This window comes from Netta rufina, assembly GCF_964035555.1.
Source record: "Netta rufina genome assembly, chromosome: 17".
Lineage (NCBI taxonomy): Eukaryota > Metazoa > Chordata > Aves > Anseriformes > Anatidae > Netta > Netta rufina.
In genome coordinates this window covers 1,635,654-1,661,915 of record NC_140141.1, presented here as the reverse complement: position 1 = coordinate 1,661,915, position 26,262 = coordinate 1,635,654, and the positions used below count along the sequence as shown (strand labels likewise).

Here is a 26,262-nt window from a genome sequence, read left to right as displayed (position 1 = left end):
CTTAAAGCACTGATGGACACCAATGCCTTCAAAAGCAGTTTTCCAGGTTGACCTTGTTGACTAGTTCCCTGAGCAGCCTGAAGTCTGCTTTCCCCATATCCAGGGCTGAAGTTTTGGTGGCAGTTTTCCTTCCATTGCCATAAATTCTAAACTCAACCACTTCATGGTCACTATGACAGAGACAGCTGCCAATTGCCACGTCTCCTACAAGACCCTCTCTGTTCTCCAGCAACAGATCTAGGAGGGCACCTTTCCTAGTTGGCTCCCTTAGCACCTGCACCAAGAAGTTATCATCTTGGTGCTTTACAGACCTCCTGGACTTGCTCATGTCAGCCGTGTGGTGATCCCAGTTGACGTCTGGCAAGTTGAAATCCCCCATAAGGACAAAGGGAGTTGATCTCGAGGCATCTCATAGTTCTGCAAAGAGTAATTCATCGGTATTGTTGTCCTGACCTAGTGGTCTGTAATAGACTCCCACAATGACATCCCCTTTATCTGTTTGTCCCTTAATCCTTACCCAGAGGCTCTCAGCTTTGCCATCGCCAACTTGAAATTCCACACAGTCCAGCCCATGCTTCACATACATTGCCACCTCGCCACCTTGCCTACTCTGCCTGTCCCCCCTGAAGAGCCTGTAACCATCTAATGCAGCACACCAGCCACAGGACTCATGTCACCAGGTTTCACTTATGCTGGTGATGTCATAGCTGTGGGACTGGGCCAAGACTTCTAGCTCATCCATTTTATTCCTCATACTGCGTGCGTTTGCGTAGAAGCACTTCAAACGCACCTCCCTACATGCAGCACCTTGTGGAGCTGACTGAAGGACCTCACTAGCACACAGTCCCTCTGATTCCAGGGCACCATCCCTTAGCTCATCACTGGCATGCCTGGTTTTATGTCCTTCCCTCTCTGACTCTAGTTTAAAGCCCTATCTATCAGCCCTGCCAACTCCTTAGCAAATTTTGGCAATTTTAGCAAATTGGTTGCAATTTTTTATGCTATGGCTATAGACAAAAGGAATCACAACCCTTTTAGTTAAATTTAAAGCTTTTCATTGGAAACAGCAAGGGGCATTTAGCTGTGCAGAAGGCTGGACTATACTGAATATTTGATTTCCAAAGTGCTATCAGCAAGTTCCTGAGGGATTGGAAGAAGGAAAATAAGTTGTGGCACAACAAGGAAGCAGGCAAAGTTCTTGTTGATTCAAAGAGCTGAAATGGAGCCAGAGTAGCTCAAGAGCTGGAAAGGGTGAAATGCATTAGGAAATTAAAACAGCTGATCTTCCATTAGAGAAACAACTGAGCAATGGCTGAACAGCCAAGGCACAGCTGATATTTACATCGTAGAAATCCATAGCAGAACAAACCCATCCATGGGAAAATAAAGGATTTTTTTTTCCCCTATGGATATGTGTAGAGAGAAAAAGATGTATCTCCCCTAGTAATTCAAATCCCTGTTGCTTTCCTTCTCCCTAGAGATGGAGGGCAGCCTTATGTACTATGACAGAGGTAACTAAGATACATGTATTTTTCATCAACCTACGTAAGACAAAAACACCAGCGTCATTACAACTATATGTTGCAATAGGATTGGCATTGCCTATCAGTTGTACTTTTTTTTTTTTTTTTTTTTTTTTTTGAGAGAGAGAGCAGAATGAGGAAATGAGTAGAGTGCTCCTCTCTGCTCAGCTGTGGACTTCCATTATTTCCTGTCTCTAAATGGGGATTATTCACATTGCTAAATCCTTTGTGTATTCCTTTACAGCCAAATAGCATACCTAGTGTTGCAGAGCTCCACATTTGGTTATGACCTTACTGTGCAAGTAGGTTTTATTGGTTCTACTGGTGATAGAAGTGAAGCTCTGTGGGATCTGAAGTCTCTGTCCACACTAGGGAGGAAGATGTACAAGAAGCAATATATTCTTCTTTGCTGTTCTCTTCAAGTTATCAACACCCCTGGTTGGTTTTCCTGTCTTGACTCCTTTCTATTTTTCCAGTCTTCAAGTACCTTTCAGATTAAGAGGTAGCCAGCATGGAAAATTTCATCCAAATTGCTAGAATTTGACAAATTTGCAGTCAACTTTAAAACAACTTTTATTCTGTCCACTATTCCTTCATTAACCTGCACACTTGGTTTTATGAAGCAGAGGTAGAAAAGAACAAAACAGCAGTTAGCTGAGATTTGCAGACACACATGTGATTTACTATAGATAACAGGGGTGTACAATATCCCAGCTTTTATTTTCAGCCAGCACTGAATTATTTTTATCTCCAAGAGACCTTTTTTTGTTAGGAAGAACCAATTTCTTTCCAACACAACACAACATAACACAGCACAACACAACACAAGACAACACTGTCATGTTTATGCTATGTTAATTAAAAGGGGAGGGGGAAGGAGGAAGAGGGACAGAATCTCAAATCCTGCCAAAATACATTGCATCAGCTCAAATATTCCACTTGGCAAAAGATAGCTCCTCTCATTCACATCGTTGAAGGCGAGCTGAAGACAGGGGAAGTAAGTAAATTTCCCAAATGATTATAAATTCTGAAAAGCTGAAAAGAAAAAAAGACAGAAAAAAAAAATGATTTAGTACCATGTCCTTCAAAGATTTGTTTCTTCAAATCCTACATACCACATCAATAAATCCCCTCCGAATCTCTGACAGGGTCCTCCAATTACTATCAGCAAACGAAGATGGATTGGAGCCTTCTTACCGACTAAGCTGCTGCCCCCCGTCTGATGCCCTCAACAATGAAGTGACAAATGCTTGTGTTCATTAATTATTAAGCATAAACAAATAGTTTGAGGGATTCTCTCTCTTTTCTTTCCTCTACTTTTCCCCTCTCTTTCACTTATGCGTACACACGAATACTCAATTGCACTCTATGAACAATGAACCACAACCACACATTAGTGTCAGTGTCTCTTAGAGAACAGAATGATTTATTTGGTGACTGTGATGATGTGAAGTGAGGCAGATACTGTACATTAGATCACATTAATGACAGAACAATCCAATCTGGAAGAGATGAAGAAACTGCTTTCCACCACCACTGTTGATTACCAAATACCATGATTTCCCTAAGCACATAAAAAAAAAAAAACTTTTATCAGGATACATTTTTTCTACATTTTCCCTTGTGCTTTCGCTGTTTACCTTCTCAACTCTAGTTATAGCTACAGGCCACATAAGCATAAGTTTACCTGTTTTTCATGATCCACTGCACCTTCAACACCTTTTCTGGCCCTGAATTACATTGCTGTTCATCAGTCCAAAGATGCCACTTGATAAGTCTTCTTGGATAAGCTTGCATTTTGCTTTCTATTAATATTGTTATCTTTTATCATCCATGTTATATTTAGGAGGATAAAACTAGGGGGAAATTTCCAGGATAAATAAGTAACGTGACACTAATGGAAACCAGCAATCCCCAAGGAGCTCTGTTCTGCTTGATCTGGAATGCTTCAAACTCCCCTGTGAGAGCTGACCACAAACACCACTGTTTGCTGTCTGTGTCTGTTCCACCTAGTAAAAACAATCAGGCTCACACTCCAAAAGGCAACCTGAATGCGGGAAGCAGAGCTGGTTTGGAAGATCAGCGCAAAGCATATTAGTCAGAAATCTAGTGAGTCCTGCAGTGCCGGGACTTGCACAGGCCTATGAAAATCTGGGAGCCATAGTGATGATTATTTTGCCCTCTAAAGCCTTATAAAACACTTGAAAGACTGCTTATCTTACTATGTTCCACTGAGCCCATCTGTGGCATCACAGTCAGCATCACTAGAAACCTTTTACTATGAAAGATTGTGATTATAAAGTGTCCTTCAGTACTTGCTCAAAAAAAGCTGGGATCAGCTCGATACCAGGGCATGATACCCTGTATACATCAAGCAATAATTAGGTGAGTAAAATGTGTAGGACTGATTGCATTTGAGAGAATTCTGCTGCTTAGAAATATGTATGAGAGGACTGATCAGTATGTTTCATTTCATTTAATGCCCAGAATTAAGAATCCTTTTAATGGTCTTTATTCACCAAAGGACAAATAAAAGTAGTTGTGAATAAGCCCTAAATTGCTGCAGTTAGCGGCAGTAGTCTTGAAGTGAGGCAGGACACCAAAGGAAAGAAAGAGAGAGCAGAATTGCTCTGTAGAAAACATTCCTCCCTAAAAAACGAAAAGGAATACTGTTCTCAGCTGCCTCTATTACGCCAGCTCTGATTGTTTTATCTGGGGACTTGAATGCTGAAATGGGTTTCCCGGGCTATTTTATCACATGAAATATCAAAGAATTACATATGCATTTATTTTTAAGCCTGTGGCTTGTGCAGTAAAAATTGGACTTGATTGTTATGATGTGAAAATGAAAGGCAGCCAACACTCAGATCTTAATTCAAAAAATGCATTCCCCTACTGTGTATTTCTTTTTTTCCTTTTTGTCCAATCTGCTAATGTGAGATTCCTTTCCAGTGGGAATTTGCTTGTATTTGGAAGGGAAGAATTCAGATTCTTATCTAACTACACATCCTTTCTCTTTCCCATGCTGTCTATTTCCTTTGTCATATTCATGTGCTATTACATTGCTCTGTTTAAAGAAGATAGAAATCTAATTTAAGAGTAATTTATATTATTAGAATGGGGTAATGAAACCATACCATAAAAATACTCTCAATATGTAATATTGATATGTATCTCAAAACTGTGAGATGTCAGTGAACTCCCAGAACTAGTTTGCATGAAGGACATAAGCTAAACCAGGATAGTATTGTGTCAATCCAAGGGGCAGAAAGGTGTAAGTAACTCCAGCTTGTCGTACTCATTCAGGTGGCGCTGAGTATCTTCGCCTTCTGTCAGAGGACAGCTGACATTTCGGAGGATGCTCCCTGAGGTTATAGCTGACCTCACAGGGTTGGGTCTTGTCACTGGTGTCAACAGGAACTACACATATGAAGGAGAAGAACTTGGCCTTTAGCAAGTGCTAACATCGCTTTTTTTTTTCCTTAAGAAAATGGCTTGAATATTCCAGTAGCACTGAGACATACATTAATACACACAGCTATTTATTAAAGGCTTTCCTTTTAATTTTAGTTTTTCTCCTCCCATTTTGGTCCATCAGACCACAGTATACAGTGGTCTGTATATCCTACAGTGACGAAAAAACTATGATATGACTGTGAGTTAGCTCTGCAGAGCCAGTTGAAATGTAAGAGACCTTGAAGCTCATTCAGATCAGAAATGACCTAAACACTTAAGATTTTATTTTATTTACATTTGGAATAAAGATTTAAGATGGTAATGTTTATTTTACCAATGGTCTGCAAGGCAAATGGAACAGCTTTCCTACCTGAGCAGATGGCCACTAAACATAGAATGTTTCCAAATTTTCAGAAGATATTTCAGCTTTGATATTTAGAAGTTGTTTAACCTGCATTTATTTTTAGGCACCTAAATAATCGATCCACTTTTAGCACCAAAGATGACCCCCTGACCTCAAGGAAAGGAGGCATGGGCTCAGCATCACTCAAGGTGACCTCAGGTTATGAGTTGCCAAAATATAGATAGATATATCTAACTTTAGTCATCCAAAATAAAAAAAAACTTTGACTTGTCCTCTTTGGATTGCTAAATATTTGGAAAAACTGCCAACTTTTCAGGACTCACGCTTTGGCTGCCTTGGCCTACTTATTTGAAAATATTCAAATAAGAATTATTTTTTTCCATATAACAATGTTGAGACTTACAATAATTCCTGAGAAAAATTAATCCTTCAGCTGTCTTTACTGTTATTTTGTTTTTCAGCTTCATCTGTAAGGTTTACACGAGTTATTTGGGTTATTTTGTAAACCTCTGTGAAAGGAATTGACACACATAAATAACGAAGTCCTTGCAATATTCAAGTGCATGCTTAGTTCTGGGCTGCACCTCTGAAAAAAACTTCTTTCAAAAGGGCTTGATTTTCAGAAAGCACTCAGCACTCACCTTCTGAAATTCCAGTTCCCTAAGGATCTCAGCTGGCATACTCTAAATTCATTAATTACTTCTTGTTAAATTTAGTCATAAGCATTACTGCATTTGCATTAATTCTAAGGGCAAGTGACTAAGAGATTTTAATTTTCTTTTACTGAGAAAAAGGTGATTGATTTTCTTTTGCCTCCTGCTTTACAGTCAGTATCTTTAATAAGCACAATCCAGTAGTGCTCTCTGTAGGCTCAGGCAGTAGACGTCATGTTGTACACTACTGAAATGTTGTGTCTTAACACGTCATAAACTGTTTTTGATAAATATGTTTGCATACTCAGAACAAATTAGATATAAATCTGAGTAGCTGATGATGTATCTGTGCAACCTTTCCAGATTCACAAGCTCTTTTATCTGCACTCAGAGCCATGATGCTTCCAATGATGCTGCAGGAGAAATGTTGTTCTGTCTACATAATACAATTGGGTGAGGCGTGCTTTAGCTTTCATTTCTACCATTTTTTTCTGAAGACAATATGTGAGAAGTGGTTTCTAAGCCCTGGAGAAAGAGTATAAATGGGTTAATTACATAAGTTTCTTATGTTTACAGGATGCAGTAAATTGAACAGGTGGGCAGCATGTCCTTCTAGTTTGGACATTTTCTGGTCACTAAGTTATAAAACAATCTAACTTACTTTTATGTTCCAGAAAATTAGGTAGCAATAATCATGAAAATGGGCCATAAAACTTGACTTGAAATCTCTCCCTATCTCTGTGAGATAAAATACAGTTTCTGTGAGAGGAGTAGCTGTGGACAGTGTTAATTGCATGGTCCCCATGGTCCCCAGTCCCACTCTTCAAATCAACTGACTGAAATGAACAATGAGAGCAATGAACATACAGGTTGTTCCGCTGCTACTGATCCTTGTTTTTAATCTGTTCCCAAACGACTGTTTGTCTCGATCTGCTGTTGTTCCCCAGTCCTCTTTTCCATAAGGGTTGTGACCTAAAACACGCTGCTTGAAAGCCTCCTTTTACAGAGATGGAAATTTGCTGGCTTAAATTAAGTAGGATCAGCATAATGACACCCTAATGAACTGAATGATGAACTCCCCAAAATCCACCTGAAAAATAAAAGGACAGGGAAGCCTGGCAGTCTGCTGTGACTCCAGGAGGTAAAAGAAATGTATTTGGCTTTCTTCTTCCTCTATTTTATAGCTCTTCAAAATATTAAATTGTTGTGAAACACAGAGCTCTGAGCTCTCCGGCATGGAAAACAAGAGCACGCTTATAGAGCTAACAGAAATCTCTGTCCAGAGACTGTGTTGCAAAAATAACAGATGTGGCATCATTTAAAGAAAGGGTACTAAAAATGTAAATAATACAAACTGTAGTATAGCCAGAATTTTTACTGTGGATTAAGTCCATATTTGAAGGGAAGAACTTAGAAGAAAATTCTAGAGTAACTCTAGAGAACAGCAATCACCAAAGACATGTCTTAAACTTGTTACTGAAATACATAATTAAGTCATCTATAATTCACTTTGATAAAACATTGTCCCATACCAAAAAGAAACAACAGTAAAAACTGGAGTGTACACTACCTGCTTAGGAGTATGAAGTAGTTCTTGAGCAATGGTTGTAGCCACAATAGCCTGATTACTTGCTGTGCTTAGCTGAAGAAAGAGTGAAAGCCCTGCCACCAGTTGGACTCCAAGGTCTGTTATGGTCACTTTGTCATCTAGAACAGTCACTGTCTTCTCTGCCAGGATGGAGTCAGACAGAGGAGACAAAACCTTTTGAGAAACACGAAAGAATCAATTTAGAAAAATGCTGATAATTTAAAATAACATTTCTTAAGGCCATCATTCCTTCTTGTCCCCAAAATCTTATGCATATGAGAAGCAGACAAGCACACTGCAAAGACGGTCTGATTTCATGTGAAGGGTGGGAAAAAAACTTTCAATACAGAGTGTATGGCTGAGAACACTGCAGCCAGTACTTAGAACTACATGTATGCTGCCTCTGTTGTGTTATTTGAATCACTTCACTAAAAGAGTTGATTCAAAACTGTCTTCTGTTACTCTGGGTCCCAATATGGATGAGCTCATCAGACTTACCTCTCAAACATTTAAAAGGGAGGTTAGAGACATTTAGGATTTGCCCTTCACTTCTTTGCTTGAAAATTCTCATTTCTCTATCTTTGCCGTTCCTAATGGAACATCAAGGCAGTAGGAAGTGTTTCCTGTTAATGAAACTGACAGCCATATTTCAGTCCTTATGGGGTCTTAGGGCAGCTAGTTCATGCACTAAGTTTCTTCTCCGTATCTCCATATATGATATATCCATATCATATTGGATAGACTAGCTTTATTGAGATTTTGTGCAGCTGGGGCAGAACTGGGAAATGGTGTCATCAACATCCACTATCAGTCTTTAAGGGTTATTAACCAGGTTGTATTTTTGTTTCCTGAGTTAATGCTTAAATACGTCAAAAGCAAATCAGCATTATCTAAAGATTTCTGTGTCATAAAGTCAAAATGGTGCCTATCCGATGATTGGTGGCAGCCTGCATCCATAAGGAACGAGAGCTCTAACTTCTCACTGAGCCTGCAGTTGACGCCTTTCTTAAAAGTCTCTGAAGGCTGTATGGTATCCCACTTCTGACCATGCTGCATGTCTCAACCAGCACTAGCTTGGATGAATGTCCCTGGGTTAATGCTGTGTGTGACACTCTAAAAGGTCACAGGAATGTAATGGAAATTTATCCAGTTTCAAGATAGCAGAACACTGTACTAGATTTTATGCCAGTGCATAGATTCTCATGGGAGTGGCAGAATGCAGCAGTCCAGAGCACAGTACCTGCATCGTTGTCATTCCTACTTCCCGTCCGATCAAAATCCTGCCTTCCTGCAGCTTGGCAATGTGAGGTTCCTCCAGTTTCATAAAATCCACCACCAGGTCTGTAATGTCAAACTGCCAGTTGGAGCCCAGCAGGTAGCTCAGCTGACCCCAAGGGCTGGAATCCTCGGCTACAAACTGTGTCAGGACTCGCACCATGGCATGCTGGTACTGGAGAGTGCATCCTCTTCCTTTCCGTTCATCTTCATCCTCATCATCACTGTCTCTGGTGAGTCTTTTTCAATAAAAAATAAAGTGTTAAACAAAACAAAACAAAACAAAACACATTTTCAAGAACACTAGTGAAAACTAACATTAAAGTGCTAATAGAGAGCACTACCTTACATTATTAAGACCTCCCTTCTGTTGTCTTAGGACCTCTGTTGATTCATGGCTACTTAGTATGATGAAGGACCATAGAATTGGACTGTACCACCTCTTCATCTAAGCTGCAATGTCTGAACAACAACAGTTACTGTTGCACTACATTGTTCCCTGTTGCACATGACAGACACACTCACACAAACAGAACCCCCCCAGACTTTAAAACCTTTATTATACATGTATCTGCAGATGGCCAGTGCAGAGCTGAGGATTCCAGAGCTGCTGTTCCTCAAGGAAACAACTGCAAGGAAACTGCAATGTGGTTGCAGGTGCTGAAGCTGTTCTCTCTGCGAGTTAAAATCCACTCTATTATTTCACAAAAACACTTAAGAAATTGAGCATCTCAAACCCACCTTTTGTTGGAAACAATGGGGACTCGCCAGCCTTTTATTTGGCTCAGTTCTGTGTCTGAAATGTCGATCTGAAGAGGTAGGCGTGGAACCCAGACTGTGATTTGCAGAGGAGCACTCAGATACTGGTAGGTGAAATTCACGAGTGCGTTCACCTTGCCTTTCATTTCTTTACCATTGACATAAACATAGTCACATCTGTCAGAAACCTAAGGTGAGGGGGAAAGAGAGAAAAAAGAGATGGTATTTGCTGAGACAAAACAGGTTTGAAGTCTAACCCTGGCATCTCAAACCCCCGAAAGAAACAAAAAACACTCCCATCTCTTAATGCATGAAAATGACAGCTTTTTACAATGGGAGCAGCTGAACATGCAAATCCTTCATTGATCCAGGAGGCGCAATTGTGCTGGAGATGCCTAAAAACTGGATATCAGTTACGAAACTGGTGTTTGATTGTCTGTTTCCTTTGCAGTGAGCCACTAGCTGATCACAGTGCTGTGGAGTTTATAATGAGCACAGTTCCTTCACAGCTTGGCCAAGAGGAACCCAACAAACCATAACAGGTCTCAGTGGAGGTAAGCAGCAAACCAAAACTCTACCAAATGAGTTTTGACCTTCAGCAGGAGGTGAGACTGCTTTCAGTCTTCAACACAAAGCTGGCTCTGTAACGGATTTTGCCATTGAGGAACAACAGAATCCTACTCCTCCCCTCCACAATAAACTTTATCTGTTTATAAAAGTTTTCATTTTGGCTAAAGCTGTAAAGTATTTCTAAACACTGCATTAGATTTATCATTAACATGTAAATATTGTCCTGAAATATAAACAAGCATTATCATAGTCATGTAAGAGTTATATCAGTAATTGCTTCTTTAATCAATATTGTAATTTACAGACCATTGAGTTTTCTCATTTGTTACCTTACTGAGTACCAGTGATAAAATCACTCCCAAATTTATAAATCTTTAAGAGGGATGCAAATAGTATGAAGTGACTCCATGTAATAAAGTCATTGTCATATCTATTCCTAAAGGTGTCATAAATGTCTGGGGAAATCCTGTGGCACATTAATCATATATTAACTGGGTAGCAATGGGAGCTGTTACATTACTAAATGAGCTGGTATGTCTGCAGATATTAACAGTAAACCCAGCAAATCTCTTCAACTCCCGTTCTTGCTCCCATCCATCAGAATTGTATTTCATCACCCATAATGAGTATCGTCAGTGGTGGCAATGTGTCTCCCCACCTGAACATACATTTATAACATCATCTTTACAGAACTAAGAGAGGCCTCGAGATTAACTCCCCTTGTCCTTATGGGGGACTTCAACTTGCCAGACGTTAACTGGGAGTGCCACACAGCTGACACGAGCAAGTCCAGGAGGTTCATGAAGCACCTAGATGATAACTTCTTGGTGCAGGTGCTAACGGAGACAACTAGGAAAGGTGCCTTCCTAGACCTGTTGCTAGAAAACAGAGAGGGTCTGGTGGGAGATGTGGTGATTGGTGGCCGCCTTGGTCATAGCGACCATGAAGTGGTTTGAGTTCAAAATTTACGGTGACAGAAGGAAAAGTGCCACCAAAACCTCATCCCTAGATATGGGGAAAGTGGACTTCAGGCTGCTCAGGGAACTAGTCAGCAAGGTCCCCTGGGAAACTGCTCTTGAAGGCCTCGATGTCCACCAGTGCTGGTCATTCTTTAAGCGATGCCTCCTAGAAGCACAAGATCAGGCAATTCCTAAATATCGCAAGTCAGGCAGGCAGGGCAGGAGGCCGGCGTGGCTGACCAGGAACATTCTAATGGAGATTAGGCGGAAACAGAGAGTGTTTCGCTACTGGAAGGAGGGCCAGGTGTCATGGAAAGAATACAGGGATGCTGTTCGTGTTTGTAGGGAGAAAGTTCGTGTGGCCAAAGCACACCTAGAGTTGAAGCTGGCTGTGTCTGTGAGAGAAAATAAAAAGGTTTTTTTTAGATATGTGAATGGAAAAAGGAGAACTAAAGAATACATAGGGCCACTCCTTGATAGGGAAGGTCTCCTCACAGACAATGACATAGGCAAAGCAGAGACGCTTAACGCCTTCTTTGCCTCTGTCTTCAATGCCGATGATGGGCTTCAAGACCCAGGGTGCCCTGAGCTGGAGGACCGGGATGGTGGGGATGACAAACTCCCAACCGACCCTGAACGTGTGCGGGATTTGCTACTCCACCTGGATCCCTACAAGTCCATGGGTCCAGATAGGATTCATCCCCAGGTGCTGAAAGAGCTGGCGGACGTCATCGCGGAACCTCTCTCAATTATTTTTCAACGATCCTGGGAATTGGGAGAGGTCCCGGTAGACTGGAAGCTGGCAAATGTTGTGCCGATTTTCAAGAAGGGTCAGAAAGAAGACCGTAGCAATTACAGGCCTGTCAGTCTCACGTCAGTGCCTGGTAAAATCATGGAGAAGATGGTTCTCGAACTTATTGAGGCGCACCTGGGGGACAAAGCAGTCATTGGTCCCAGCCAGCATGGGTTTGTGAAGGGTAGGTCCTGCCTAACTAACCTGAGTTCCTTTTATGATAAGATCACCCACATGGTGGACCAAGGGAAACCAGCTGATGTGATTTTTTTGGACTTCAGCAAGGCTTTTGACATGGTTTCCCATAGGATCCTACTGGACAAAATGTCCACCATACAGCTAAATAAAAACATCATACGATGGGTGAGCAATTGGCTAACGGGCAGGGCCCAAAGGGCTATGGTAAATGGGGCTGCGTCAGGCTGGCGGGCGGTCACCAGTGGGGTCCCTCAAGGCTCCATTTTAGGGCCGGTACTTTTCAATATTTTTATAAACGATCTGGATGTAGGAATAGAAGGTATTTTGAGCAAGTTTGCTGATGACACCAAACTTGGAGGAGTTGTGGACTCGAATGAGGGTGGAAAGGCCTTGCAGAGGGATCTGGATAGGTTGGAGAGCTGGGCGATCACCAACCGCATGAAGTTCAATAAGAGCAAGTGCCGGGTCCTGCACCTGGGATGGGGAAACCCTGGCTGCACGTACAGACTGGGCGATGAGACGCTGGAGAGCAGCCTAGAAGAGAGGGATCTGGGGGTCGTGGTAGACAGCAAGTTGAATATGAGCCAGCAGTGTGCCCTGGCAGCCAGGAGGGCCAACCATGTCCTGGGGTGCATCAAGCACGGCATCGCTAGTAGGTCAAGGGAGGTGATTGTCCCGCTCTACTCTGCGCTGGTGCGGCCTCACCTCGAGTACTGTGTGCAGTTCTGGGCACCACAGTATAAAAAGGACATGAAACTGTTGGAGAGTGTCCAGAGAAGGGCTACGAAGATGGTGAAAGGCCTGGAGGGGAAGACGTACGAAGAACGGCTGAGGTCACTGGGCCTGTTCAGCCTGGAGAAGAGGAGGCTGAGGGGAGACCTCATCACAGTCTACAACTTCCTCGTAAGGGGGTGTCGAGAGGCAGGAGACCTTTTCTCCATTAACACCAGTGACAGGACCCGCGGGAACGGGGTTAAGCTGAGGCAGGGGAAATTTAGGCCTGACATCAGGAGGGGGTTCTTCACAGAGAGGGTGGTTGCACACTGGAACAGGCTCCCCAGGGAAGTGGTCACTGCACCGAGCCTGTCTGAATTTAAGAAGAGATTGGACTGTGCACTTAGTCACATGGTCTGAACTTTTGGGTAGACCTGTGCGGTGTCAAGAGTTGGACTTGATGATCCTTAAGGGTCCCTTCCAACTCAGGATATTCTATGATTCTATGATCTGTTGCCTTTTATCCCCACTCCCCTTCCCCATACCACTGTATTCAAATGAAGGTTGTTTGCTGGAAATGTTCATGTCCTCACACTAATAAAAAAGATATGTGTCCTCTGTGACCACGATACAGGAGCTAAATTGTTCTCAGCTTGACATACACATCCCACTTTGTTATGTCTGTCAGGTTTAAGCACTTCTCATATTCTGGTAAAAATATTTGATGGTAAGACTGCAAGAGGAAACTTCAGAGAACATAATACAAACATTTCTATGACTCCCTAAGAGGGTTATGCTGTCTCTGGATGCTGAAAACAGTGCTACATACTACAATAGAAGACCCACCTGTTTGTCTGGGCTTCTCCCTCAGACCACCTAAGACAGATTTAAAAGTCTGAAGGTGGCAGAAATTCCTTCATTTTATCAATACAAACGGCATGCTGTATTTTTACAAGGCAACTTGAATGGCAATACAGAAATGGACTTTGTTCACACTAGGCTGTTTGATCTAACCTAAAAGCACTATGCAGCAGAGGTGCACAATGTAGTATATAATACAGCAGAGTGACTCAGAACCCTGCCCTAAATTTGCTGCTCTTGCTTTCTCTGGTGCCATTGCATCAGCTTCACTGCGGAAGAGGAAACATCATGAAAGCGTTTCTCACTAAAATAACTACTGAAGAGGCAAGCAAGAGCCACGTGTCAGGAGGTACAGCCTTGACTGCCTGATCACAGAGTCATTTCTGCTTAGAGCACAAGGACATATTGCATTCAGTTCCCATATTTGAGCTGCCGATGTTGAACAGAAGTCTGGCTGCTGTCTCAGTTGCATGGAAACTGGAATGGCCAGTGGGTGACTCTCTCAACACTCAGCAGCATTACTCCCCTTCTCCCTGCAGGTGCCAATGTCTCTTCAACAGAGATGGAGAGTCTAGGAAGAATCTTAGATCAAATTTTCAACTGAAGTTGAAAGCAGTTGGAGGATGGCTGAGGTTAAAAGCAATTCACATCTAAACAATATAGTACAAATGAATGTTACCTATTCCACAACACTCTCAATGAAAGTACAAGGAAGTCCTGGCTGATATAGATTCTAATTTTTGTCTTCCTCTATGGTCTCAGAAAAGTCATTTCAACTCTCTGTCCATCCTCCCCCACAAGTGTAAGCAATGCAGCCCAGGGAGCCCTGGTCAGCAAGAGTCAGTGCTGTGCCTGGAGCACAGAACAACTTCTAGTGCCAAATGGGAAGTGGTGTGCCGGGAGGGGAAGACACCAGAACATTTGAGAAAGCAGCTTCAGATATAGCTCTTCTTTCCTTAGCCCTACCTTTCTTTGAGCAGAATTTTTTGGGAGGCTGGTCACTAAGATCTAATTTAATTTCACTTGGAGTAGCAACCATTCCAATTTTGAAACTGGTTCAGTCCTGTTGATTTCTATGGAGCTGATCCCGAAGGCAAATGCATGAGCCTTCTGAGTTAGTTGAAAAAGCTTCTTATTTATTCACACAGTAAACCACATGCACATACTGATATAAAGGTTCCTGATAACATATTCAACTTCAGAGTGACCAGGTCTGGTCTAGGTGTACGAGTTAATATCATCCAAAGCCCAACATTGTCAGTAACAGAACAAATGCAGCTGTCAGGGAAAAAATACAATAACAATAGCAGCAAAACTGCAATTCCTAAATGGTTCTGGGCTAAGATCCAATCTCCATCTGCATTTGTAAAGCTGCTATATGCCTTCATGGGTATGTGACAAACAAATGGCTAGACAAATACATACAGCATCCTAAGGAAGTGGCTGCTGTAGCTACCAAGCAGCCCTTAAAATTGTTACAGGTTAATATTTAGTACTGGACATGCATCAGCAACAGTGGCAGGTCTTTATGACTTGCATCAAGAAAAACATTACTCTTTTCACCAAGTACAAGCATTTCTAATGTCCTTACACATGCTTTTCTTCTGTTCCTTTATTTCTGATGTAGCACAGAACGAGTACAGGAGGAGCAAAGCTTATATTGTATTACTGCACACATTTTAACTTCTGTGCCTTCAGGTACCCATTGTTCTTGAAGTAACATTGATTGCTTTTTACAAAGAAAGGCATTGGGCTTCCCAGCTTGTGCTGTACAGGGGAATAAAGGCAGAGGGGAGTAGTATCTCAGCATCTAATTCATGATGGAAGGTCTAACTTGCTAAGCAGACTGCCTTCACAAAAAAGGGTAGGGGTTACATGATGCAAACTCTGCAATAGAAAAGTTCATTATTAAGCTGCATTCATAAACCCTGTGTTTCCTCCAGGGTTTTGCATCACTTCTGAGGTCACCAAACAGTACAGTGACCAGCTCTCATCTACAAGACTTGCCCACAATACTTTAAGGAAGTTTCTGATAGAGCCTGGAAGGCTGGAGACTGAACAGTGATCTATCTGTCTCTCATCTCCTGTAGTATTTATGCTTTAACTATGAAAACATTTTCTCTCTGAAACTGCTTCTTATCTTTGGCATCAGAAGAAGTGAGAGATGATGAAGGGAAAGCCTGCTTAGCCACCACCTTTAAGTGATCGTTTGTTTTTTTTTCCATTCTGCATAGCAGATCAGCAAGAAGTTTTGCATTTTAAAGAGCTTTCTGATGCTATTGCAGCAGTTTCTTTCATTATTAAGCTGCATTTAGCTACTTTCCCCCTTTTCTCTATTTTTCTAACTTCTCTCACCAAATTAAAACTAAAATAAAGAGGCTAGACAGCAAAAGACAGGGCTAAGCACAATTCCCCAGAGGTTTCTTCTTTGTCTCTTTTTTTTTCCTGGCATTATATTTTTGTACCCCTTTGTTGCAAAGGCCATTGGCTTTCTAAATGACTTGGATAGATTCTGTCTGCAACAAATCACATTTTATTGAGCTGACAGAGCAAACTACTGCCTGGAAAAAAAAAAAAAAAAGTCCTGAATCACACTACCTATGGCACTATGTGACTTTGTGATCTGGGGAGCAAATATTCCTTTCCATCTAGCAATGAACAAATTAGCTGCGATGAATATTGAGATTCCTAGTATAGTTACCAGTTAAATGCAAAACCTTTGGGTCTTCCTTTACTTACTCATTTCAGACTAAGGTCTCTATCCCACAATGAGCTCTGTATTGTAGAACTACAAGAAGGGAGAAGCCTCCCACAACATGAGCTGCCTGAAGTCACCATAAGGTATGTGACAATGTGCAGCCTTGGGCTCTGCAGCCATAAAGGGGCTGTTGACAATTCTATAAGAATATCCCTCTTTTGTTGGTTAAATTCTGCTACAGATTCTTAAGAAATCTCATTCAAATACTGGTTGAGGCAGATTGTTTTCAAAAGACAAATTCCATGTCAAATATAAGCTAAGAATGTCTTTAAAAATAAAGACAAGTTCCTTGTTTCTTAGGAACGAGTCTGTGTGGTTTGCCATTAATTAAACATCCTGAGGTTTAAAAAGTCTCAAAATTTTAAAACAGAACAGAAATGAAGAGATATGGACAAATGTCTCTAACTGCACCTGCTTGAGCAGGGGAGCTGGACAAACTAACTTCCAGATGTCCTTCCCAACCTCAGCCACTCTGTGATTCTGTGTTACAATAATAGCAGATATCCTGCTTGTATTCATTAGCCTAGTACAACTGAAGACTTCTACAAATAAAGGCATAAATATTTCAGTATCCATGGAAAAAATATTTTAAACTCTACTTTTTGTCAGGTGCTTTACAAACTGACTGGCTTCCATCACTTGAATGTATAAAAAAAGCAGTAGAAATGCTGGAGAAATCAAAGGAAGGTAATTATGGTAGAAAAGCAGCTTGATAAGTACCTTATAGGATGCTAGCAGGATACTGCTCACTCAGTGCAGAGTGGGACGAAAATGATTAAAATTAACTTGTATTCTTAAAGAGAAATTTTAGATGTGACTGGCATGAGCTGGAACTGTGGGTGATGAGTGCCTTGCTGGGATACATACATAAAGTAGAGGCACATTCGGCTGCAGGCCGCTTTAAGTAAATTAGACAAAAATGACTTGCGTAAGGTTTCTGCAGGTCAGTATTGGAAATCACAGAATCACAGAATTGTCTAGGTTGGAAGACACCTCCCAGATCACCAAGTCCAACCTCTGACCTAACACTAACAAGTCCTCCACTAAACCATATCACTAAGCTCTACATCTAAATGTCTTCTAAAGACCTCCAGGGATGGTGACTCCACCACTTGCCTGAGTAGCCCATTCCAATGCCTCACAACCCTTTTGGTAAAGAAGTTCTTCCTAATATCCAACCTAACCCCCAAGGGCTCAACTGCAGCCCATTCCCTATCATCCTGTCACCAGGCACATGGGAGAACAGACCAACCCCCACCTCGCTACAGCCTCCTTTAATGTACCTATAGAGAGCAATAAGGTCGCCCTTGAGCCTCCTCTTCTCCAGGCTGAACAAGCCGCTCCTCGTAGGACTTGTTCTCCAGGCCCCTCACCAGCTTCGTCGCCCTTCTCTGGACTCGCTCGAGCACCTCCATGTCCTTCTTGTAGTGAGGGGCCCAAAACTGAACACAGTACTCGAGGTGCAGCCTCACCAGAGCCCAGTACAGGGGGACAATCACTTCCCTAGCCCTGCTGGCCACACTGCTTCTTATACAAGCCAGGCAGAGGGACCTGGGAGTATTGGTTGATAGTCGGCTGAATATGAGCCAGCAGTGTGCTCAGGTGGCCAAGAAGGGGAAATGGGAAGGGGAAGGGGAAATGGGAAAAGAGTTGTGTCCTCTCCTCCTAGATAATCCTTTGAGAAGGGAAACTGCTGGGCCCTTGTCACGGAAGTTTCCATCAAGACAGTAGTCTATAAATCCTGCATAACTCTGGATTCTGCAGCTGGTTTGTGGAAAGCTCTTCAATGTTCCAAATTTCATTTGGAAATACTGTCAAGCTGCCAGAAAATCTGTTTCACTTCAGAATAATCCTCAGAATAATATCTGGGCTATAACAGCAAGAATATTGCATTCTGATATGATTGATTCTGATTACAGATTTCTTGAAGGACTTTGTCTCTCAACAAGACACAGCACAGATTCCCTTTTTCTGAACAGGTCTAGCCCTGAGGAGCTCTCTTCTCAGGGTTCTGGCCAGGCCAGAGTTGTGATATGTGGCTTTCAATCTGTCCTCTAGGACTTAGTCGCACATTCTTTTCAGTCTAATTTTGACATGACAAGAAATACTGCTGTGCGTCTTTAAACAAATTAATCCTTGATGTAAAATAAAAAGTTCTGTAGTACTTGAATAGTGGCTTCTCTGTTAAATGTCCCTATCAGGCTGGAAAGGTCCAGAATCTTGTATTTTGGTGTGTAAATCCATTTGCCCATGTCTGTTATACTAATATAAATGTAATAAATATTCAAAGGTTACATAAATGCTTAAATATTTATGAAAGCACTTCTTTGAGCAAAAAGCTTTTTCCAGTACCTCTTAATAGAATCTCAATTTCAATGAGAAAACTTATGGGATAATTAGGAAAGAATAGTGATACTCAGCACTTTTCAAAGAGATGACTCTCTTAGTATTTCAGCTCGGTATTATCCCTCTTACATACCAGAAGGGCAATTGAAGCACACGGGGAGGTTAAGCTTTGTGGAAAAAAAAAGGAAAAAAAAAGTCATTAATTCCTCTAATAAATACAGAGCACCAGAATGACTTATTCACTGAATATACTGGCAATTACATAATATCGTATTGAAAATAGTAGACAGTGAGAACCAGTCCACTAGATTTTTGTGTGGTTCTTTAGGATTTTTTAACATATGTGTCCTTGTTATAGAATTTGTGCTAAAATATTCTTCTAACAATATTTTCTGTAAAAAGGCAATTATTCTCTATTAAATTCAAGAGGTTTTGAGACTATGGTTTTATAAATTAAGAAAGTCCTATGCTACATGAGCATTATGTGATGGCAACTTCATAAGAAATACTTAAATGCCTGGATGCAGAACCCTGAATAATCAATAACTTACCGCTGGAAAATGGAAGCTGCTTCAAGGTCTGTACTATTTATTTTTTCATGCTAAACTGTTTAAGTCTGGTAAGAGTTAAAGCTTCAGACCTCTGCTGTGATTTCTGGCATGATATTTACAGCTTTGTAACATGTAGATCAGCCTGTATAAGGGAAGCATCCATTACAGGAGTTGCTAATTGCCAATGTGACTTGACTTGCCAGAGCCACCCTTGTTCCCAATGACTTCACCTGGTGCTGTGTTCAGTGACTTGGAAAGCAAAGCCAAAAGCTCCCCTCAGAGGGAAAACATAAAGGTAAATACATTAATGAAGACTACGCTGATAGGACTGTCATAATAAATGAAAAGCTTGATTTTTCACACTGCAAGCAAAAATAATGCCAAGAGTTGTATTTTTACCTATGACCCAACAAAAGAAAAAGAACGAATTTGTTTCTTGAAATAACCGAGGAATAATCACTCCCATTCTGGAAGCAGTGATGACAGCAGGGCAGGTATTACACTTTAATAAATGACTGAAGTCTCTTACATTCTGCAACTCCTAGAATCAACTCCATGGTTTTCAATGAATAACATGGCTGCAGCTTTCACGTTGCATTGTGCTAGTGAACAGCTGCCACCTTCCAAATGTGGTTCCAATCCCTGCAATCAGCCCTCAGGCAAAGTTCCCAGCAACTTGCACTAATAACATGGGGAATGAGCCCTGAGCACTGAAGAAAAGGAGACAACTCTAAAGTCAGGCCATAGTTTAGGAGCAATTTGGACTCTCTCTGCTGAGAAGTGCCTGCATTTTCAGTATCAGCAGCCAGATTAGCAAAACTAACTAGAAAACCCCCAAAGCTAGAGAGCATTTCTTAGGGAAAAGGCTGTACATTATCTAATCTCATTACAAAGATTTCGCTGGCAGCTTTGCAGAGCAGAAGCAGTACATTTAACTAACTAAATATCATTCACTATGACAGAACTGAGAGAGTAAAAGGGGCACAAAATGCCAGCTGAGACTGGAGGGCATCTATTTGCTCCCGAATGTCCAGCTTTTGAAGCTGAACTGTAGCTGCACTGAGCCACAGGAACTCTCTGCAGCTACCATTATCACGTAAAACAAAATCTGTCTTGTTTTGTGCACTCTCAAGTCAAGTAATTTCTGAAAATGGGGCAGAACAGAGTTTGGCTACTACTCACTAGGGATATGCCAGACTACATAGACAGCACAGCCCCAAATATTGCATGTCAAAGAAAGATCACAGGGTAAATGCAAAGACTTTTAATTTCTACCAACTAGACACTTTAGACAGTAGTTACAAATTTGAGAACATAACATCGCTTGCTTTTTCCTAACTGAATATATATCTACAATATGCGAATTGACAATGTGTAAATTGTAACTATTAGCAGAAAAAGAAAAGAGAGGCAAATAATTATTTCTTCCGCCTATATTGTTCAAAAAGGTCTGGAGAAACCTGCCACTCTTCCCATCAAATCTATACCTGTCACGAGATTCATTTTATTTCTCCAATTCCCTTTCCTGGTCTTGATCTCACAACTCTGAAGTTGATTTTGAAGCACTTTCTGTGGATCTTCAGGCATTGTTACTGCCACTCTGCTTTGATTTTTCACTTGGGGTATATAGGTTTTCCACACTGGCACCACTAACACAGAGAGTGAGCTGCATGAATGCATGAGATGACAGGGAAAGAAGTCTGCAAGGATATGGCTTAAACGTTCCTTTAGCTGCCTTTGAAATATTCGCCTGTTATTTGATGGCAAAGTATTTACACCTTTTATTGTTGAATTTAAGTATCTCAGACTATGTCTATTTTGAATTTCAATTTCCATTGAGGCTGACTGTTTGGGCAATAGTGTCATACATTAATGATATAACATCTATGAAAACTCCACATATTGCTGGCTTATATGTCGTATTTGTATCTGACAGAAGTGTGCAATAAAGATTCATTTTTCTATAACACCTCTGAAGTTTTTTCGCTCTGCTGATGTATATTGATCCCTGTAAATCACAGGACTATAGAAGCTATCAGGGAGGGCAAGGAGATGGACTTTCTCTTTGCAATTCTGTTCATAATATAAAATACCATGTTGGATTTACCAGAAGAAAAGCCTACAAAGTAGCAGGGCTTCAGAACTGCAAAACAATAGAATTTCCATACTGTGACTTTCTGTTGTCTGAAAGCTTTTCACTTTCACACAGATCACATGAAAACATAGTATCAGAAGGGGAAAGAGGAACCATCGGATAAAAAAGTGCTAGGTTTGTACTCACAAAGAAATATAGCTTCTGATTTTGAGAGCTTTCAAGTCTGTATTAAGCTGTGCTGAGTAGAAACTGTATTTGCAGTTCATCAGCTGCTGCACATTCATTTCAGGAAAGTAATTTGTGGTGCCCCTTGTGGGTATCTGCAACATGTGGCCGATGGAGCATGTGACAAAGATCCCAGGCTTGTTCTGAGCTTGCTGGTGTGTCCCTACAGCCCCAAGAAGAGATCCTACCTAGCTCAGGACCCCAAAGCAGTGCAGCTGTGTTGGATCTCAGTGCAGCATCACATCGACTGAGCTTTCTGCTCCCCATTCTGGAGCTAATCAAGAAAGGACTTGCATGCCTAAGTATGAATGCACAAATGCTTCACAAGGGATAATGCAACTTTTCTGCATTCCTGCCAGAAAGTTTCACAGCTACTACTTTTTTTTTTTTTTTTTTTTTTTTGAAGGAGGCATCAACACTCCGTCACTCCGTGAGCAGCTGCCTCCATGTTACAGGGGAGGAAGACTGCTGGTGGCTGCTACTGTTCAGATTGAACACTGTACGCTTTTGCTGCATCCTGTAGGACTTCTGTGAAACCACAGAAGAGAGCAATACATTCAAGCACGAAGTATGGCCTATTATTAGACCATATTGGATTCCAGGAAACCCTGTTTCATTTCTCCTTTTGCTTCACGGGGTTGAGATAGGAATAAGACTTGTTTCAATCAAAAGTTTATCCATCAACTTGTTATTCAGCGTGCTCATCTTTACAACAGTTGCACCTAGCTAACAGACTCCAAATAGAGTTTTATTTGATCTAAGTGAAAAATGAGCAATAAATCAATTGCATTATATACACTGTAGCAGCTTTTTATTGGAAGTTAGTGTTCTTCCTCGATCAAAATAGCTGGTAGGAACAACCAGTTCTTTCTTGCAAGCCCCTTGTTTTTGTTTTCTCCTATAACTGCACTGAAAACATAATGTGAAGCCCTAAACCCTCTGAGTCTTGAAAGCTTTGCAATAAAGCCCCATACAAATATATGTATATGCCAAGGTGCAGAAACTCAATGCAAGTTTGGATGCTTACCCTACTGTTTGCAGCAGGAGTTGAAAGGTATGAGAGGGAATTTAACAAGCCAGGATTTCTAAATTAAACCTGCCAGGATTTCTAATGGACTGACATCTTCTCAAACTCTGCTTCCCCTTGAAATCAACGTCTGCATCACACTTCATCACAACCACCACATCATTACTTGCCTCCAGATGCTGCTGGTAGTAAGAAAGCACAGGGAAGAACCCTCAGAGGCCATGGGAAGCTTGGTTTTGAGAAGACTTAGTTTGCCTCTGACAGATACTTATGAGATTCCTGCTTTGTTTATTTTGGCACTATCCATAACAACTTTTCACTGAACCAAGTACAACTATCTCCAAACTCTGCTTAGGACCAGAAGCACTGATTCACTATGATATCACAACTGCAATGCTAACAGTGTAACACTAATTTCAATAGGAAAAGGATCGGATCTTCAATTAGTCCTGTCGAAAGCAAGCCATGAGACATTTAGGTCATTCCTCAACAATCTTGAACATGTCCATACACTTTAGCGCTGCAGTGCACCAGGTGAGGACAGTCACATCCTGAATCCCATTCATCTTTGGGGAGGTTTTGAGAGACCAACAAATTTTGGCAGCACCACTTTCTTTAACTTAACACCAGACACCCTTCCACCATTAATACTTCATCTCACCATTCTCCGAGCCCTTGTTTTGCTCTCTTTTTGTTGCATGCCTGGCAACTTCAGAGGGATCCAGGGACCAGCTGGGCCCCTACACTAAGTAAATCAGGTAGCAGGAGCTGGTGCCTCAGCAGGATGTTGCCCCCAGTCAGCCCATCAGCGGTGGGGAGAAGCTGATCCCCATTCAGGTTGATAGATGTGCAGAGTGTGGGAACCTCTGCTCTCACTAATAGTATCAGCCTTGCTTGTGCAGGGAATAACCACACAGTTTTAGGTAGGGCTAAAATAAAGGACAGGATGATTTCCCTTATGCTGTGGTTGAAGCTTGCTTTTGATTTTGGCCTTACATCCAGCCCCTGTGCTTCAGAAAGCAGACAATTGTGTTGACCCAATATATAGCAACTGATTCAAGTCAGAGTACATACCTATTTGGTATCTAAGCAATATCACAGAATCACAGAATTTCTAGGTTGGAAGAGACCTCAAGATCATCGAGTCCAACCTCTGACCTAACGCTAGCAGTCCCCACTAAACCATATCCCTAAGCTCTACATCTAAACGTCTTTTGAAGACTTCCAGGGATGGTGACTCCACCACTTCCCTGGGCAGCCTGTTCCAATGCCTAACAACCCTTTCAGTAAAGAAGTTCTTCCTAACATCTAACCTAAAACTCCCCTGGTGCAACTTTAGCCCATTCCCCCTCGTCCTGTCACCAGGCACATGGGAGAACAGACCAACCCCCACCTCGCTACAGCCTCCCTTGAGGTACCTATAGAGAGTGATAAGGTCGCCCCTGAGCCTCCTCTTCTCCAGGCTGAACAAGCCCAGCTCCCTCAGCTGCTCCTCGTAGGACTTGTTCTCCAGGCCCTTCACCAGCTTCGTTGCCCTTCTCTGCACCTGCTCAAGCACCTCCATGTCCTTCTTGTAGTGAGAGGCCCAAAACTGAACACAGTACTCAAGGTGCGGCCTCACCAGAGCTGAGTACAGGGGGACGATCACTTCCCTAGCCCTGTTGGTCACACTGTTTCTGATACAAGCCAGGATGCTGTTGGCCTTCTTGGCCACCTGAGCACACTGCTGGCTCATATTCAGCTGACTATCCACCATCACTCCCAGGTCCTTCTCTGCCTGGCAGCTCTCCAACCATTCCTCTCCCAGCCTGTAGCTCTGCTTGGGGTTATTGCGCTCCAGGTGCAGGATCCGGCACTTGGCCTTGTTGAACTTCATGCAGTTGACCTCAGCCCATCGGTGCAGCCTATCCAGATCCTCCTGCAGAGCTTTCCTACCCTCAAGCAGATTGACACACGCACCTAACTTGGTGTCATCTGCAAACTTACTGAGGGTGCACTCGATGCCCTCGTCCAGATCATCGATGAAGATATTAAAGAGGACTGGCCCCAGCACCGAGCCCTGGGGGACGCCACTCTTGACTGGCCTCCAACTGGACGTGGCTCCATTCACAATGACTCTTTGGGCCCGGCTATCCAGCCAGTTTCTAACCCAACGAAGCGTGCGCCAGTCCAAGCCAAGAGCAGCCAGTTTCTTGAGGAGAATGCTGTGGGAGACGGTGTCAAAAGCCTTGCTGAAGTCAAGGTAGACCACATCCACAGCCTTTCCCTCATCCACCCAGCGCGTCACTTTGTCATAGAAGGAGATCAGGTTCGTCAAGCAGGATCTGCCTTTCATAAACCCATGCTGACTAGGCCTGATTGCCTGCTTACCCTGCAAGTGCTGCATGATGACTCTCAGGAGGATCTGCTCCATGAGCTTCCCTGGTACTGAGGTCAAACTGACAGGCCTGTAGTTTCCCGGGTCTGCCCTCCAGCCCTTCTTGTAGATGGGCGTCACATTTGCTAGCCGCCAGTCAACTGGGACCTCCCCCGATCGCCAGGACTGCTGATAAATGATGGACAGTGGCTTGGCCAGCTCCTCTGCCAGTTCTCTCAGTACCCTTGGGTGGATCCCATCCGGCCCCATCGACTTGTGCACATCCAAGTGCCGTAGCAGGTCACCAACCAGGTCTTCATGGATAGTGAAGGCCACATCTTGCTCCCCATCCCCTTCCACCAGCTCAGGGTACTGAGTATCCAGAGAACAACCAGTATTGCCGCTAAAGACTGAGGCAAAGAAGGCATTGAGCACCTCCGCCTTTTCCTCATCTCTTGTAACTAAGTTTTCCCCCGCATCCAGTAAAGGATGGAGATTCTCCTTAGTCCTCCTTCTTGTGTTGATGTATTTATAGAAATGTTTTTTGTTATCTTTAACGGCAGTAGCCAGATTGAGCTCCAGATGAGCTTTGGCCTTCTTAATTTTGTCCCTGCACAGCCTCGCAACATCCTTAAAGTCCTCCCTAGTGGCCTGCCCACTTTTCCAAAGCTTATAAACCCTCTTTTTTCTCCTAAGATCAAGCCACAATTCTCTGTTGAGCCAGGCTGGTCTTCTTCCCCGCCAGCTCGTCTTTGGGCACATGGGGACAGACCGTTCCTGCGCCATTAAGATTTCCCTCTTGAAGAGCGCCCAGCCTTCCTGGACCCCTCTGCCCTTCAGAACCGCCTCCCAAGGGACTCCACCAACTAGTGTCCTGAGCAGCTCAAAGTCAGCCCTCCGAAAGTCCAATACAGTGGTTTTACTGGCCCCCTTCCTGGCCTCGCCAAGAATAGTGAACTCCACCATTTCGTGGTCACTCTGCCCAAGACAGCTCCCAACAATCACATCTTCCACCAGTCCTTCTCTGTTTGATGAAAGGGCTTCCATAATAGTTACAGATATCTATTGTACATAGATCTCTCCTTTTTTTGTTTTGTTTTGTTATGTTATGTTATGTTTGTTGTTATTGTTTTTGTTGTGTTTGGTTGGTTTGTTTAGTTTTCCTCTGGAATATGATGAGACATGATGAGA

At 42.4% G+C, this 26,262-nt stretch overlaps 1 protein-coding gene across 2 annotated transcripts in view; it reads right to left on the bottom strand.

The window, feature by feature from the left end:
- TMEM132C (transmembrane protein 132C) overlaps positions 1–26,262 on the bottom strand; it is a 228,386-nt gene that overhangs the window by 6,207 nt on the left and 195,917 nt on the right. For both annotated transcript variants that reach the window (XM_084297343.1, XM_084297344.1), the window contains exons 6-8: positions 9,601–9,806; positions 8,825–9,098; positions 7,567–7,758 (exon numbers count right to left, since the gene is read on the bottom strand). In XM_084297343.1, the coding sequence (XP_084153469.1) occupies positions 7,567–7,758; positions 8,825–9,098; positions 9,601–9,806 (672 nt within the window). The remainder of the gene's footprint in view (positions 1–7,566; positions 7,759–8,824; positions 9,099–9,600; positions 9,807–26,262) is intronic.